The sequence below is a fragment of the Chelonoidis abingdonii genome, chromosome 1 (assembly GCF_003597395.2).
Source record: "Chelonoidis abingdonii isolate Lonesome George chromosome 1, CheloAbing_2.0, whole genome shotgun sequence".
NCBI classification, from domain to species: Eukaryota; Metazoa; Chordata; order Testudines; family Testudinidae; genus Chelonoidis; species Chelonoidis abingdonii.
In genome coordinates this window covers 163,896,772-163,914,396 of record NC_133769.1, presented here as the reverse complement: position 1 = coordinate 163,914,396, position 17,625 = coordinate 163,896,772, and the positions used below count along the sequence as shown (strand labels likewise).

Genomic DNA, 17,625 nt, shown 5'->3' with positions numbered 1-17,625 from the left:
AAGTTTGAACTGGGAGTTTGGGTTATGTTTCTTGTGTTATGTGTATAAACCTATGGATGAGAGAATACTGATCATGATAAAAATCCTCACCGGCATTTTAAACCATTTCAAAATCAGATAGGTTACAATAATTTAAAACCCTCTGGAGGGTGAATTGGACCTCTAGATTGGCCTACATTAGAATAAATGGGCACAATGAACCACTTTACTCCAGGCTCTTTGCATTTCATGGCATGTCCCAGAATAAAACACGGAAGAGATGGACAAAAATGGCTTTTACCTGAAAAAGATGCCAGATGTAATTTTCTACATCCTCTTTATTTTAAGTGACATAGAATTGCATTGCTTTCCTTACATTATTTCCAAATTCAACAATAATGAACACATTTTACAAGAACTGGAAAAGAAAGTCTAGGGAGGAAAGGAGGTGATCACATACTAAGACCAAACGATAATGATGGAGAAGTACAAAAAGTACAACTTTGGAGATTTCTGTTTACTTGATGCTGGAAACCTCCATCAGACTTAACATTTTCCTTTTAAAAAGATAACCATAATGCATAATTAGTCTGTGGAACTCACTGACAGAAGGTATCACTAGAGCCCAAAAGTTAGTAGGATCCAGAGAACTAGCCATTTATATGGACAAGGAGAACATTCACAGGTACTTTAAACAGGATAAATAATTAAGAGATCTAAACCCTTCTACTTCAAGGCATCAAGCCTGCTGGTTTAGATGTGGACATTTTTCCATTTCTATAGATTTTTACAGAGAACTTCAATGCTGTGCCTCAAATGACAGTTATACAACTAGTCCCACAGTAAGGACTTTTTTGGGGAGTGCTTAAAAGCAAAAGAGAATCATCAGTAAGTATAGCATATGCAACAGCACTTCTGTGTCATGTGCAGCCAGCATACATATACCCCATGTGTATCAACCACTCTTGCTGTAATCTAGGCAAAGACTTAGATGGGCTGAAATTTAGTATGCACTTTATACAAAGCTTTTCTATTTTTATGAGTCCTTATGGACTCTAATGATCTGCTAAGAGATTTCGTAGCTAAACAAACACAGCAGTCCTGCCACTTACCAGCGTTGCCCATTTCTACAGTGACCGATTCTCCACTCATGGGAAAAAGATTCAGTACATCTTCATACTTCCCTCGAGTCAAAAAAGTGTGACCAGAAAGGCGTATGGACACTACCTCATCCTGGGTGCCAATACTGGAGACGTGCCACTGCACAATGTTGTCATGGCAAAAGCTAAGGATTTCAGTGCTGTCAGACATGTAGCCATTTATTGCTAAAACAAAGCACAAGATATGCTGTTACTGCACCCTCACAGTCATGCAAGACGGTAAGCTAAATTCATGCCTTCAATGGACTGACATCGGAGATGAAACTGACACATCTTTGTATCCAGACAGAAAGATTATTGGCACTCTAATGAAACTGGGCTGCAATCCAGTCACCTTCATCTGAAGGGACACCACACCATTAAGTTTAAAAAAAATCACATATTAAAATAACATGCCCTTACCTCTGTTCCTAGTCACACTATATTGGATTCAAGGTGAAAGAATTCATATATAAATTGTTTATTTTGTACATGTCTCTCAGCTAGCTAGCTGTGAAAATAGACTACGAGTCAATTTCACTTGTGTTTACTGTTCACTTTTGGGTTCTGCATTACTCACTGTATAACACAGACCTGTGGGTGACCTGGGCCGGGTACACTGGGGAGTGTGAGAAATGGGCTTGTGCAATCATAGTCACCGACTATTGTGGGAGGGCATATGCCTTCAGGACACATGCTCAGATTCACAAGCTAGAATCAAACACTGGAAGAAACCCCAGAGTCTAGCGTTGCATCAGCAGCTTCTCTGGCTGCTCTGCTATCCTGTGTGTTACTGGACCACATGCTCCCTCCTGATTCCTTGTGCTGTGGCTCTGAGAAGGCAGCTTTTCAGAACTGCATGCACCGAGGCCCCACACAGGGCCGTGCAGCCAGGCTCCCCTCCCCACTGTCAAGTTAACAGACTCATTAACACTTAACAAATTGCTTAGTGCCATGCTAATAGCTGCAGCTTGCTCCAAATCCAAAAGCACACAGTACGAGGCATGCAGCTGCTTGGCTGACTTCTGGATTCTTCACAACTTCCCTCCTGATTCCTTCCCCCATCTACCCCAGGGCAAACAGGTGCAGCATCACAGACTGTTCTTGGTCACCACCTCAGGAACCCTGCCAGCCCCTGCTCACTATAACCAGTCACCCCCAGTATCCATTCCCCTCTGCCAGGCTCTACACAGACATTTACCAGAACCCCACTCCCTCACCCAGGTACTCTACCTCTCTGTCTCCCACAGTCACTGATACTTCCTCCCACTTCCAGGTGCTGCCTCAGTGGACTGCAGTTGGTGGCCCAGAAGCTCATGCAGGGCTGCTGAGACCACCGTCACTTTCCCTTCTTGGTTTACATTTGCCCGGCTCATGATGAGCTTGTTTGTGCCTAAGTTGCCCTAATCATACCCTGTGAAATTCTGGAAATAGCAGATCCTTGAAGCCAGAACCAGATCTCTGCTCATTTGTGCTTTCAGCACACATTCATCCTTCAGCACGCAATCTCAGGGGCCAGTTTCTGCCACTTGGGAAATTCCCAGGCCTGCTTTGCACTTCAGAATAAGCCCCCATCTGGGTACTTGCGCTCACATGAGCTTTTGCAAACTTAGGCCTAGTTTCACACTCACTGTGCATTACGTTAGACCTGTAGAACTTGGGATCGTCCCTTTTAACACTGGAGGGGTTGCTGCAGTACTGCTTGATGTTATCCTCTAAGTACCAACTCTTGTTTTCATCAAACACGGCAAACACGGCCTGCTGCTCTGCATCCGCCTTTTTCTGAAAGACAGCAGACATGGCAGGGTAAGTTTTACAAGCAGCTAATTGATACATAGTGGGGTATATTAAGGGCCTAATCTTGCCATCCCTCCAGAGGCAAAATTTCCATTCAAGAGAACAGAAGCACAGTCCAGTGGCAGAGCATGGGTAGGCAACCTATGGCATGCAAGCTGATTTTCAATGGCACTCACACTGCCCAGTCCAGGGGGCTCTGCATTTTAATTTAATTTTAAATGAAGCTTCTTAAACATTTTAAAAACCTTATTTACTTTACATACAATAGTTTAGTTATATATTATAGACTTATAGAAAGAGACCTTCTAAAAATGTTAAACTATATTACTGACATGTGAAACCTTAAATATGAATTTATGATAAATGAAGACTTGGCACACCACTTCTGAAAGGTTGCCGACCCCTGGGTGAGAGCAAGGGACTGGGGTTCCAGACTCCTGGGTTCCATTCCTACTTCTGCAACTGACTCACAGGGTGACACTGGACCAGCTACTAACATGGCTGCTATGAGCTGGGCTCCACCTAGTGGAGCACTTGTTGCTGTACATGCAGGCGCTTTAGTCACTGCTTCCACTCACTCTGGTTGGCATCTGAGCCACTGTCAAAGTAGATCCCTTCCTTTGGCCCCATGGAAGGGAAGTGGAAGAAGAACTCTCCCAGCAGCCCCCTTGCAATGCTTCTGGATCCCCAAAGTTTGGGGTCCCCAGACCTAGGTTAAATCTATGATAGACTGGGGTCAGAAGCTATCATAGATTGTGGTCAGAACTTTCTCCCTGCATACCTTCAAACTTTGGGGAAGTTTAGAGTGGTGTCTAGAACCAGGATTTTGCAATTTCTTGTCTTGGCAAACAAAGCACCATGAAAGAAATCACTACCAGCCTGATCTTTCTAACTGAAAGCCCCAATGAGCACTCTAAATCTGGGACCAAATATGCCAGCACACAGCTAAAAGCTATCACTGCAAGCAGCCCTTATAGAAAAGTCCTATAGAATTTAATAGAAAATAATTCCGTTATTTTAGGTTTTTTGACTCATGCTATAGAATTTAATGTCCCAACTAGTGAGTTCTGTAGGGTGGTTCAAAGAACTTATCCAAAGGATCTCATATGCCATTAGATTCTACAGGTTTTTAGACTGACTTCTACAGAAGCCTAGTGATCCGATCCCAGCTCAGTTCTAGAGGCCTTTTCTCTAAGGGAACAATCAATGAAACCAAAATCCCCTGTAGTTCAAACACCACACGAGGACAGAAGCCTCTCTGTCTCTGTCTCTTTCTCTCTCTCTCAGAGGTTGTAGAACATGATCATACCTGCACACCCCTCTTGTCCAGTGTTTCACTTTTACAAATCAGAAGTGGGCCAATCAGTCCAGAGGCTATATCCCTGGTTACATCTACAGCACTGTGATATAATCTCGTTAGACACTGGGCATCCTGTGCGGTGGGCTGATCGGTGTCCATGACACTCCATTGATACGTGTAGGTTTCCCCTGGTTGAACTGCTTTACTCACAGTGCCATTCTCTGAAGGAGAAATAAAATGAGAGAAATATTAATAGGAGTTACAAACTAGAGCTAGATTCATGGCTGGTGTAAATTGGCGATGAAGTCAGTGCACCTTCAGGCACGTGATGTCCAATATATACTTTGGAAAGGTCTACACTTTGAAAACAACTGAGTACGGGGACCTAGATACAGCATGGTTGTCCCATGTGGCTTACAACAGAGTTCCTGTTTGCAGTGCAGAAAGCAGCTTAACTATGCTCTGTTATTAAGTTAAAGCCTTGGACCGGCCAAAGCTTTAGCACAGCCTGGAGACATGCTTCATGTCCACTGCCCAATGCAAAACGTACTGTCACTGTGGTTTCTGACTGCTAAGCTCCCATGTGCTAAATGGGAATTATACCACTTACTTTAGAGACTTGTCATGAAGCTAAATGAATGATGTGTGTAAATTGCTTTGAGATCCATGGATGAAAGGCACTATGGAAGGACAAAAAAAACTGTTGAACAAGGACTATTCATATCCGGGGCAGAAAATTCTATATTTTAATTGTGACATTTTAAGGTGACAGTGAACTGCACACTGGCTGGGAGGAAGATTCAGAAGGGATTGCTTTGGCTGTAGCATATATCCTGCCTAAAGCCAGATCCATTCTACTTCTACAACAAACCTGCTACTCACTATATTCTTCCTATACCAAACAATCACCCATAAAACAGCATCTCATCAGTTGAAGTTAATGCTGCAGAAATAGAATCAAAGGACTGGAAAGAACCTCGAGACGTCATCTAGTCCAGTCCCTGTACTCATGTCAGGACTAAGTAATATCTAGACAATTCCTGACAGGTGTTTATCTAACCTGCTCTTAAAAATCTCCAATGAAGCAGATTCCACAACCTCCCTGGGCAGTTTATTCCACTACTTAACCACCCTGGCAGTTAAGAAGTTTTTCCTAATGTCCAACCTAAACCTCCCTTGCTGCAATTTAAGCCTGTTGCTTCTTGTCCTATCCTCAGAGGTTAAGGAGAACAAACTACCTCCCTCCTCCTTGTAACAACCTTTTATGTACTTGAAAACTTATTTACTCCCCTCAGTCTTCTGTTCTCCAGACTAAACAAACCCAATTTTTTCAATCTTCCCTCAAAGGTCATGTTTTCTAGACCTTTATTCATTTCAGTTGCTTTTCTCTGGACTTTCTCCGATTTGTCCACATCTTTCCCGAAATATGGCGCCCAGAACTGGACACAATACTCCAGTTGAGACCTAATCAGCACACAGTAGAACAGAAGAATTACTTCTTGGGTTTTGCTTACAACTCTCCTGCTAATACATGCCAGAATGATGTTTGCCTTCTTTTGCAACAGTGTTACACTGTTGACTTATATTTAGCTTGGATCTGGGGGTCACAGTGGATCACCTTTCCGCAGTACTCCTTCCTAGGCAGTCATCTCCCACTTTGTGTGTGCACAAGTGATTGTTCCTTTCTAAGTGGAGTACTTTGCATTTATCCTTATTGAATTTCATTCTAGTTACTTCAGACCATTTCTCCAGTTTGTCCAGATCATTTTGAATTTTAATCCTATCCTCTGAAGCACTTGCAACCCCTCCCAGCTTTGTATCAGCCACAAACTTTATAAATATAGTTTCTCTGCCATTATCTAAATCACGGATGAAGATATTGAATAGAACCAGACCCCACTCGATACGCCCTTCCAACTTGACTGCAAACCAATGTGAATGCTGCTTGCTGTCTGACTCATACAAAGAAATGCAATCACATCTTTCTCGTCCTTGAACAAATCCACTGACTCCCCCATTCCTTACAGGAATCGGAAAATAAAATGTCCTCTCTTCCTTCTTGAAAGCCTTCCATGGACTGGCTACAGCTTATTTCATAGCCCTTAACTTCTGTGTAGTCTCTCGTTTGCTCACCCAGTACGAGCATCCTCACTATCCAAGATTGTGAATACACAGTCTTGCCACTGTTGATGACTTTTCCTGTTGCTACTTCTGCTCTTTCTATATCTCTCAGCCCCATCTCATTTCAGATCACAGCAGAAAACATTTCTCTTTTTCCCTTAGCTATTGCTTCTTAATATTTCCTAATATTTCTTCTCCTCCGTTACTATTTCACTATGCAAAGAATATGAAAATATCGTGTACTTGGACTTTCAGAAAGCCTTTGACAAGTCCCTAACCAAAGGCAAAGTAAGCAGTCGTGGGATAAGAAGGAAGGTCCTCTCCTAGATCAGTAACTAATTAAAAGATAGGAAATACAGGGTAGGAATAAAGGATGAGTTTTCACAGCAGAGAAAGGTAAATAGCAGGTTCCCACAAGGATTTGTATTGGGAAGTGTGTTGTTCAATTTATTCATAAATGATCTGGAAAAGGGGGTGAACAGAGAGGTGGCAAAATTTGCAGCTATACAAAAGCACTCAAGACAGTTAAGTACAAAACTGACTGAATAGTGAGAAAGGGATCTCACTAAACTGGGTGACTGGGTGACAAAACGGCAGATTAAATTCAATGTTGATAAATACAAAATAATGCACATTGGAAAAAAATAATCCCAATTATATATATAAAATGACGGGGTCTAAATCAGCTGTTACCACTTCAGAAAGATCTTGGAGTCATTGTGGATAGTTCTCTGAAAACATGTGCAGCAATGTCAAAAAAGTGAACAAAATGTTAGGAACCATTAGGGGGACAGATATTAAAACAGATAATATCATACTGCACTATTTAAATCCGTGATACACCCCTATCTTGAACTGTGCGGTTCTGGTCACCTTGTCTCAAAAAAGATATCTTAGAATTGGAAAAGGTGCAGAGACCAGCAAGAAAAATGATGAGGGGTATGGAACAGCTTCCATACGAGCAGAGATTAAAAAGACTGGGATTGTTCAGGTTAGAAATGGGACAACTAAGGGGGGAATATAATAGAGGTCTATAAAATCATGACTGGTGAGGAGAAAGTGAAGAGGGAAGTGTTATTTACCCCTTCATATAACACAGGAACTAACGGTCACCAGATGAAATTAATAGGCAGCAGGTGTAAAACAAAAGTAAGGAAGTACTTCTTTGCCGAACGCACAGTCAACCTGTGGAACTCAATGTCAGGGGATGTTACGAAGGCCAGAAGTATAACTGGGCTCAAAAAATAATTAGATAAGAATATGGAGGATAGGTCCGTCGATAGCTATTAGACAAAATGGTCAGGGACCCAACCCCATGCTCCAACTACCCAGAAGCTGGGACTGTACAACAGGGGGATGGATCACTAGAAATTGCTCTGTTCTGTTCATTCTCTCTGAAGCATCTGGTACCAGCCACTGTCAGACAGGATACAAAGCTAGCTGGACCATTGGTCTTACCCAGTATGCCTGTTCTTATGTTACGCTGGGTGAGATCCTTGGCTGGTGTAAACTGACATTAGCTCATTGAAGTCGAGGAACATGTCCACACAGGTTTTTTTAAAATAATAGTGCTGCTGAGCATATTTACATTTTATTTTTCATCTGTAGATCTCAAAGCACTATACAAAAGTGGGCATTTAACAAAATCCCCATTTTACAGATGGGGAAACTGAGGCACAGAAGAAGAGAAGCAACTTTCCCAAAAATCACACAGCAGGTCAGTGGCAGAGCTGGGAATAGAACCCAGGTCTCCTACTCCCATGCCCTAATCAATTACATGACCTCCTAAAGGCAAAGAGAGACCCTACACAAAGTAACACTTTTGATATTGTGCAAATGTGAACAGTTTCTGACCTCTGGAATCCAGGGGGTCAGTGGCTCCTTCTGCATCCTTTGAAAGCGTCACTCCATGGAGGTAAATGCTGTAGGGTCGACTGGCCATATTTTTGAACACAATCTACGTAGATATGAAGATGCAGAAAGTATGAGTTCAGCATTCAGTGGCCTGGGTACATTGCTACAAATCTCAGTGAGAGTGAAACTTGCAGGATTTCAGCACTGAAAGTGCTCAGGGGAAAAAACATTCCTTAAAAGGAAAGATCCAGGGATGTTAAAGCAGAAGCTCTACTGCAACATGAACATTTGTGGAGCCCACGGATTGGGGTTGCTCTTGTTCTGCCTGGTCTCAGGTGGCTGATGAGAACACCTTCCTCAGGAGATCTTCCCACACCGTCAGGCACATGAAGCCATGGAGAGTGCTGGGCTCTGGATTGGAATCACTGGGATCCCTTAAAAACAACAAGGAGTCCTAGTAGAAACTCCCATCTTTTCATGTGCTCTATATTTATACCTGCTTACTGTATTTTCCACTCCATGCAGCTGATGAAGTGGGTTATATCCCACGAGAACTTACACCCAAATAAATTTGTTAGTCTCTAAAGTAGAGATTATGGATTCATAAAGTTCAGACACAGATCCGAACTTCCCCAAAGTTCAAGTGGAGTTGGGGTTTTGGACCAGCTATTCTAAATATTCTTTACAAAAAGCAAGTGTCAACGGAAAGTTAAAATTGAAAAACCCTGCACCCAACGTCAGGGATGGCAGAGATAAGATTGCAAACTTAAATGTAACTCTGTCCCCTTGTGCTCATACCTTCAAATATGGCCACTCTTTGTATCATTACACATTATCTGACAAAGAATACAACACGAGCTGTTTCTTGTTTACAGTAAGTTAGTTTACATTTACAGTAAGGTACATACAATCTTTGTATTTGGCCCTCGCCACTTACCTTGATTGTATCTCTAACCTGAGCTCTGATAACAGGGCCCAGAATTCCCATTTCCTTGGGCCGGGGCGTTTCCAGATGCTTATTGAAGTTGGCATCTGCATACTGCCTGAAAACGGCCTTTTTATACTTCTTCCCAATGAGATTTGAGAAGTTGTCCAAGTACTGAGATTTATATTGCCTTAAAAAAAAGTGGGAGGGGGGGAAGTATCAATAACATCTTAATGGTGAGATCCACTAGATGGTAGAATACTCTCCCACGGGAAATAGCAGAAGCCCCATTGCATGCAAAAAAACAGATCTAGATTAGACACAGCTCTACAAAATATGTTATTATGATTTGTGCTACAGTAGCAGCTATACACCCAACCAAGGTCAGGGTTCTCATTGTGCTAGAGACTGTACAAACACACAGTATGAGATAGCTTCTGCCTCAGAGAGCTTCCAATCAAAATTTTCAAGACAAAAAGGAGGGGAGAGAGGAAGTATTACTTCTCCCATTTTACAAATAGGAAAAGGAGGCACAGAGGGACTGAGTGACTTGCTCAAGGTGTTACAGTCTGTGGCAGAGCCAGGAGTTGAACTCTGATATCCTGAATCCAAATCTAGAGACTTGACTTAACCAATGTTACATCAAGGTTTCAAAGACAGTGAAATTCCCAATGATGGCTACGAATAGGTAGCGTTCATGAAGTGAGGTGAGCAGTTGTGGTTTAGCCATGAGCTGTGGCTGTTTTGTACCCGGACCCTTTTGAGAAAGGCTGTAGAAGCGTGATAACAGCAAAGGTAAGATTTATTCTCCTCACTGTCTTCCTTTCCTTCTCCTTTCAATCCTCCCTCTCTTCTGGTGCATCCTGGGAACTGTAAATCCTGAACTCAAAGCTACAGGAGCCAGCTAGGAACAAATTTACAAACACACACTGTGATAGCTATCTGCATCTAACTAGACAACAACACACCTTCCCCCTTTAGAATAACCATTGTAAAACTTCAGTCACTTCCAGACCATCACTTGAGTCCAGTAACAAAGTCTTCCAATCTTTTAGCCAGTCTCTTTTGTCTCGCACTTCTCCTAATACCCGGAGAGGCAGGAACAAGACCGCGTAATGGAGCAATTCCTACTACTATAGATTGTCCATCATTATTATTGGTGTCATCAATGTTCTCTGGTCCAAGGTGGAGATCAGCATTCTCTTCTTCAGCTGCTGGCTGATGAGCTGTGGACAATCTAAAAATGTTCTATTTCTTTTGATCTATTAATCCAGCAGAATCTTCTCGAATTTCTGTTATCTGCAAAGGAAAGGAATATCTTGAACATTCTTTTTTGACTTCGTATGACAGCTTCACACGAACAAGATCTCCAATTTCACATTTGTGAGGTTTAGCACCCAACAGTATATACACTGTCTATATTTCTCCTGATTGTTCTTAACACATTCAGGAATAGTTTCAGCAGAAGATTTGCTTGAAAAAGGAGAACATGTAGGTCCTTGACAGGTAGTAAATCATTTACAGCCTTGTGTCCTCTTAACAGTTCAAAGTGTGAAACTCTTGGTATTAAATGCAGAGTGGTCCCGTAAGCAAACAGTGTTTCATATAAAACTTCTTTCCCTGGTCTCGCTTGAAAACTGGTAAAGTTGCAAACTTTCTTTCACCAGTCTGTTTATTCTCTCAAGTAGATCACTGGCTCTTGGATGGTATAAAGAAACAGTTTTGCGTTTGATACCACTGCTAATGAGGTAGCGTTGCCTTTCAGCAGAAGTTATTTGCATTCCATTGTCAGGCACCAATTCCTTGGGAAATCCTTCTCAGGCAAAAACTGACATTAAACGTATTTACTATTTCAGCGGTAACCTTTCCAGTGAATGTACCTTGTGGCCAATTTGAATGATAGTTTACCATTACTATGACAAACCTCTGTGTAACAGGCTGATCTTCAAATGCTCCCATTAAGTCAGGAGCCAGTTTCTCTCATGGACAATTGAGATAATGAACTGGTGTGAGAAGGAGGCTGAAGGTTTTCTGTGACTTATCACTTCTAGCTCAAGCCATACAATTCTTGATTATTTCCGCAACATGCTTGTCCATCCCTGGTCACCAGAAGTCTTATGACAGTTGGCTTTGGGTTAGACTCATCCCTATATGTCCTCCATGTGCCAGGTGAATTAATCATTGTCTCAGAAGTGTAGGCACAACAAGATTGTCAATTCTCAAAACCCATTCATTTACAAAGGACAGCTCATGTGACACATGTCTATATGGTTCCAAGTGTTCTGGTGTCATTGTCATGTAAGACCATCCATTGACTATGTAAGTCTTTAGGTCCTTGTGACGAGGTGTGAGCCCCACACTGAAACTGCAAAAGTTGCATTAGGTCAGGTGGGCCCAATCACCTAATTAGGTTGCAAACAAGGGACCTTTGGGTTGGAAGGTAGCTAATCAGAGAGAAGCTCACTTGTGAGAAAGAGGTGGGGCTTCTACAAAAGACAGAAAATTAGCCTAGAGATATGTGCAGTCACTTCCCAGGAGAAGGGAGATGTGGCTGGGGCTACAGAGGCAGGTAGCCTATGGTTACTCCCTGGGAGAAGGGAGTGAAGAGACTGGCAAACCCAGAGGAGGGGGGCAGGCCAGGAGGTATGGGAGCAGCTCAGGGAAAGGCAGCAAGGTGCAGGGAACTGATCTTGGTTGTTGTGTAGAGCTGGAAGCTGAAGAAGAGGATGGGCCCAGGTTCCCCCACCAGCCACTGCAGGAGTGGCACCGTGAGCTAATGAAGCAGAAGACTGCTGGAGAGCAGGAAGGAACATTGATACACTCCAGCACGTAGAAGGGGAAACCACAACAGTGACCTAGCCAGAGGGCTGAGTCACAAAGAGGACGCTGCAGTTCCTGGAAGGGCGGGCAGTGGGGGAGGTTGCAGAGGAGAAACTGACAAGGTGTAATTGCTGGGAGGGGCACTGGCCTGACTGAACTAATCCCCAGGATTGCCATGAAGCGGCGCCATCCAGCAGTGAGTACAGCAACCCCATCACAGTCCTGAAGTACTTTGTCTTCTCTCATGGCTGTTACCCACTCTGAGATTGAGTTGTAGCAGAAATTTGTGCAAGGACAATCTCTTCATCATCTTTCTCTATTGAACCCTCATGGTAAGGTATGGGCAGGTGAGACAGAATTTGCAGTGGTGTTGTTGACTCCTGGAAGATACACTATCAGCAAATCAAAGTCCATTAGTTTGGTGGCCCACTTGGCAATTCTTGGAGTTGCTTTTCCAGAACCTCATGTGGTGAAAAAAGCTGAAAGAGGCTTATGATCAGATCTTAAGATAAATCTCCCACCACCCCGTAAGTAAGTTCTGAAGCAGCTTACTGCTCAGAAACATGCCAGAACATCTTTCTCAATGAAAGAATAAGATTTTTCAGAATCAGACAGGGTTCTGGAGGCAAATGCAATAGTGATTCCTGTCCATTTTTAAGCTGAGTTAAGACAACACCAAGACCTTACTCACAAGTTTCTGGTGTGGCAATTGTTTGTTTCACAGAATCAAAAGGGCTTAAAGCCATGATGGTTGACATTGAATATTTGATCTGGTTAAAGCTGTTCTTGTACACTTCAACCCATTCAGACCTTATAAGTCCTTTTTTAGGAGATGACTCAATGGAACTATTTTCACAGCAAACTTCTTTATAAACTTTGAATGGTATTTGCATAATCCAAAGGAGGACTGAAGATTGTCCTTTTTGTCAGGCTGTGGTGCATCACAAACGGCTTTCACTAGGTCTGGTTCTCTCATGAAAGATTGCATGCATCAGTCTCCGGAATACTGATGCTGCAGAGGCTAACCCCAAACAACAACATCTTTTTGAATTGGAAAAAACCTTCTGAAGTGATGAAAGCTGTATATTTGTGGGATTTTTCCATTAAGGGGATCTTGTGGTAAGCCGAGCATAAATCAAGAGTCAAAGACTCTTGCCTCCTTCAAGATGAGCAGCATTTCACTGATGTTGGATAGAGGATGACAATACACAACTATGCTGGAGTTTAAATTTCTCAAGTCCACTTACATGTGGATAGCACTGTTGGGCTTTGTGGTGAGAATGATAGGAGAAATCCATTCTGATGAATCAACTGGTTCAATTGTATCTGCTTTACGTCATTTCAGAATCTCTTCGAGTGGTTGTCTCACTGCAACTGGTATGTTTTGCATTTTATGTTGTACAGGCACCACATTATATTGTAGTTGCATCTTGTGCTTGAACTTTTGTGCAACACCTGCAGTATCTGTGAAAACTTCTGCAAAATCTGATTCCCATGTCCCAAGAGATCTGCTTGTAGATATTTAAGTTTCTACAGATGGATTGGGGCTGTTCCTGACCAGCCTCTTCTCCCCACAGATCCAGGAGATCCAGCACCTCTAGTGGAGTTCAAAACGGTGAGAGGTCAAGAAGGGCATTGTGGGACACCTCCTGGAGGCCATTAAATTGATGTAAGTAATGCAGTGTCTACACTGACACTTTATCAACCTAACTACATGAACCTTGACTCTACGCTGCTCATGGAGGTGGAATTTAGTTGGCATAGTGGGGCAGTTACATTGGCGAGATTGAAATTTAAGGGTAGACACTTCCATAGTTAGGTCATCATAAGATTCCTTGCATTGACCTACCTCTGTAATGTACACCAGGCCTAACTTGAGGCTCTGGCACTGAGAGTGAAATACCTGTGCCTTGGGGTTATCTGACCTGGGGCCAGCCCAGGAATAGGCTGCGTGAATTAGTCAATTTAACAGATGAAATGATCAGAGATCAAATTGTCATGAAGACAACAAGGTCCCCCAAGATTTGTGAACAACGTCTCATGGTAAAAGGCCTTACCTTGGAGAAAACCATAGAAGCTGCCTGACAATTGGAAAGCACCATCCACCATGTTAAGTCACTTTCTGCAATACCAGATGTCTTCCAGCCTACAGGTTAATGCAGTCTGAAACCTGCAAAGCTCCTAAATCTACGTTCTTTATTCTCAACCAACTCTATGCTCTGCTATTTGCCAACTTCAAACCTGAGTTGCATGCTTCAGACATACCCCAGAGGCCATGGTGGGTCTCCCATCCCAATCAGTGACATTTTACAGCTACCATAGAGTACAAAAGCTGTTATCCCAAAGGGAAAAAAAATCTATGTAGCCCAAAAGGGAGTTTCTGTTTTAGGATGGAATCATCAAAGGGGGCTTCAAATAATATTAGATCTGAGTAGTACAGAACATGTCCTTCAAACTGAGAGAAAAAGGGCTACACAAGGGACCCGCAGCAGTGCTGTGTGAATGCCAAGGAGCTGCAGCAGGCCTACCAGAAGGCAAGAGAGGTCAACAATTGCTCTGGTGTGGAGCTGCAGACCTGCGGCTTTTACAAAGAGCTGCATGCTATCCTCGGTGGAGAACCCACCACCACCCTCAAGAGCCCGATGGATTCTTCGGAGAAGCCTGAGTCACAGCTTCCTTCTCCTCCTTATATGGCTGAGCTGCTCCGCTAGTGCGGATGGAGAGACCCTCCCAAGGCCACATTTTTCAGTTAAGAGTCAACACTGATCACAGTTCCACAATACATGGAGTCATCAATAGCTGAACAGGCAGTTTACAAATCAGGGCAATTTGCCTTTACTGTCTGCATCAATATTGTAATTCTGAACAGCGGGGAAGAGGAGGACTCCAGCCCAGTCCAGCTAGTCCCTACCATCCAACACAGGCAAGCCTGATGCAGGGGAAGGAATGTCTTGTAAGTATGCAGTTTGCTTTGAAATTGTAGGGATTCAACGCCCAATGTTGCAGGACATGTCTGTTGATTTATTCTTTTTTACTTATGCTAGGTGAGGTAATGAAGGAACCAATAGAGGCAGAGTTGCTATCTGCTTTTCATCCCCCTCTAGAGTTAGGCAGTGGGTCCCTGAAGAGCAGTTTGTGCGCACCAGGATGTCCTGTGCATCCTCCATAGAGATTGTGAGGAAACTTCTCTGGATGTAGTGTGTAATCCTCTGCCAAAGATTTCTAGGGAGGGCTTCCTTATTTCTTCCACTGCGGTAAGACACTTTCCTATGCCAGTCAGCAATTCCTTCAGCCAGAACCACTGCAGCACAAAGGCTGACAGCATACGGCCCTGGTTTGCAGCCAGACGCCTGCAGGATCTGTTCCCTTCCAGCCTCCATTACCCTCAGGAGTGAGAGATCAGCTAAAATCACCACCACCTGTGGAAAACACTGCCAGTATTCCATTCAATTGCCCTATATGTATACACTCGTGCCTGTGAACTATCCCACTTCATTCCATCCCACCCCCTTTCCCTTCATGGTTGTACTCACCATGACTGGACTGCAGCCAGGCTATATCAATTACAAGGAAAAATGAGAATAACAAGGTTACTCACCTTTGTAACTGTTGTTCTTCGAGATGTGTTGCTCATATCCATTCCAGTAGGTGTGCGCGCGCCGCGTGCACGTTCGTCGGAGACTTTTACCCTAGCAACACTCGGTGGAAAGAACAAAACTAACTACTAACTACTATTTTAAAGTCAACTATATACAAAATTCAAGAGGATACGAGTGAATGCTAGGGAGGTGGAGAACAGATAATCTGAGCTCACAGTCCAACGACCGACCGGCGGTAAGAAGGAACTGAGGAGGGTCGGGCCGGCAGGGATATATACAGGTGCCAATGGCGGTGCCCAAACTCCAGGGGGTGCCCTGCCGGCCCACCGAGTGTTGCTAGGGTAAAAGTCTCCGACGAACGTGCACGCGGCGCGCGCACACCTACTGGAATGGATATGAGCAAGCACTCGAAGAAGAACTAGTGCTTGCAACTTGTGTGGATGAAGGGGAGTGAGTTCAGTATACTCAGTTTCCATTTATTTCGTGAACACACTCACAATAGTACCTCTGTGCATTGTACCCTTTGCAGTTGGAAATGTCGCCTGGGGGCCGGGGGGGTCTCTCCATCCACAGCAGCGGAGCAGTTCAGCCATATAAGAAGAAGGAAAAGGAAGATGAGGGATGGAATGTTCCAAGAGATCCTGCAAGCCTCTGCTGCTCTGCATACCAAACATGGGACATGGATGTTCACCCTCGCGGACAGCAGGCCACGAATAGAGCAAAGAGGAGAAAGGTGCAGGAAAAGGACAGACGTGCAGCAGCAGATGCTAGTGCTTCTCAAGCAGCAAACAGACATGTTGCAGGCTCTCGCTGACCTTCAGGTTGAACCATCTTGTGCTCACCTCCTTCTGCAGCCCATAGAGAACTGCATTGTGGGACCTCTGGGGCCACTGCATTATCCCTACAACATCACCCTAGACAATCACAGCTGCACGTACACTGAACTGTGAGAGACCTGGTTGCTGTATGCGTTTCTGAAATGGAAATGACTGTTCTTTCCCTTTCAAAAATTCTTTTCCCTTTATTTAAGTTTTATTCAATTATAATTTTTTTTCTGTTTGCATGGGTATGAAATAAATGTCTATTTTTGGCAACTTAGTGGATTTTCCAACTCCAAACTGAGTCCCTACTGATCGGTAGCAGTTGGACATTGCAAGTATTCACAATGCAATTACCACTCACTTCTGCACTGTCAGTGCAGATCTCATTTTGGTGTTGCTGCGCAGGAGCGCTGGGATGAGTTCGGCACATAGATCCAACAACATCCAAAAGTTCTGCAGCCACTGCTCATTTTCCCAAACCTGATGTGATCCCACCCATCAGTGCTTCTTTCTCCGGCCCACCTCCAGCTCCATCATCAATGCCATCAACAACTTTGAATTGTTTCTTTCTATGTCCCAGAGCAATTTAGCCTCCAAGAAATTGTCCTGTTCCCTGTAGGCTTCTCTGGCAGCTCTGCAAATACTGCAGGATCAGGCACGCCATTCTCACAACACTCATCACAACAGTACAGAGCTTCTGACACAGATAGTGGACAGCGAGGAGGGATGCAAAGGTTTGTGGGGATTTTGAAAAGAGGCACAGAACATTATGGGATGCAGATGAAATTATGGGATGGAGAACACTGCATTATGGGACATTGAAATCGTGTTTCTAGTCACCCCGTGTGACTCATTTTCCATCGATACAAGCGCTGCTAGTGAGAACACACACTGCTGACAAAACGAGCGTAGTGTGGACACGTAAAACCAATGTAATTACTGCAACAGCTGTTTGCTGATGTAACTTAGGTCAACATAATTTTGTCGCATAGACATGAATCTTAGTCTGCGGAACAGCACCACTCGCTTAGGAAACCACCTCACAGTGTCAGACTCCCTAGGCTTCCAGCCTGCCCTTGATCCTGTCCTTGTTCCGGCCCCAGCCTTGCCCGGGATTTGTTCCAGCTTGCTCCAGTCTTCTCTGTGCCCTATTCTGACTGCTCCAGACATGTTCCTGACCCGCTCTAACCCTGCACCCACCTCCTGACCCCCTTGGACTGACTCCAACCTGGCTTCAACATTTGGCCTACTTCTGGTATTTGACTGGGAT

At 43.8% G+C, this 17,625-nt stretch overlaps 1 protein-coding gene across 1 annotated transcript in view; it reads right to left on the bottom strand.

Moving 5' to 3' along the window:
- Positions 1 to 17,625, bottom strand: part of LOC116829783 (coagulation factor V-like) — a 130,566-nt gene that overhangs the window by 26,102 nt on the left and 86,839 nt on the right. Inside the window, exons 8-12 of the mRNA XM_075072303.1 lie at positions 9,128 to 9,305; positions 8,191 to 8,293; positions 4,225 to 4,436; positions 2,750 to 2,900; positions 1,092 to 1,304 (exon numbers count right to left, since the gene is read on the bottom strand). Of these exons, the coding sequence (XP_074928404.1) occupies positions 1,092 to 1,304; positions 2,750 to 2,900; positions 4,225 to 4,436; positions 8,191 to 8,293; positions 9,128 to 9,305 (857 nt within the window). The remainder of the gene's footprint in view (positions 1 to 1,091; positions 1,305 to 2,749; positions 2,901 to 4,224; positions 4,437 to 8,190; positions 8,294 to 9,127; positions 9,306 to 17,625) is intronic.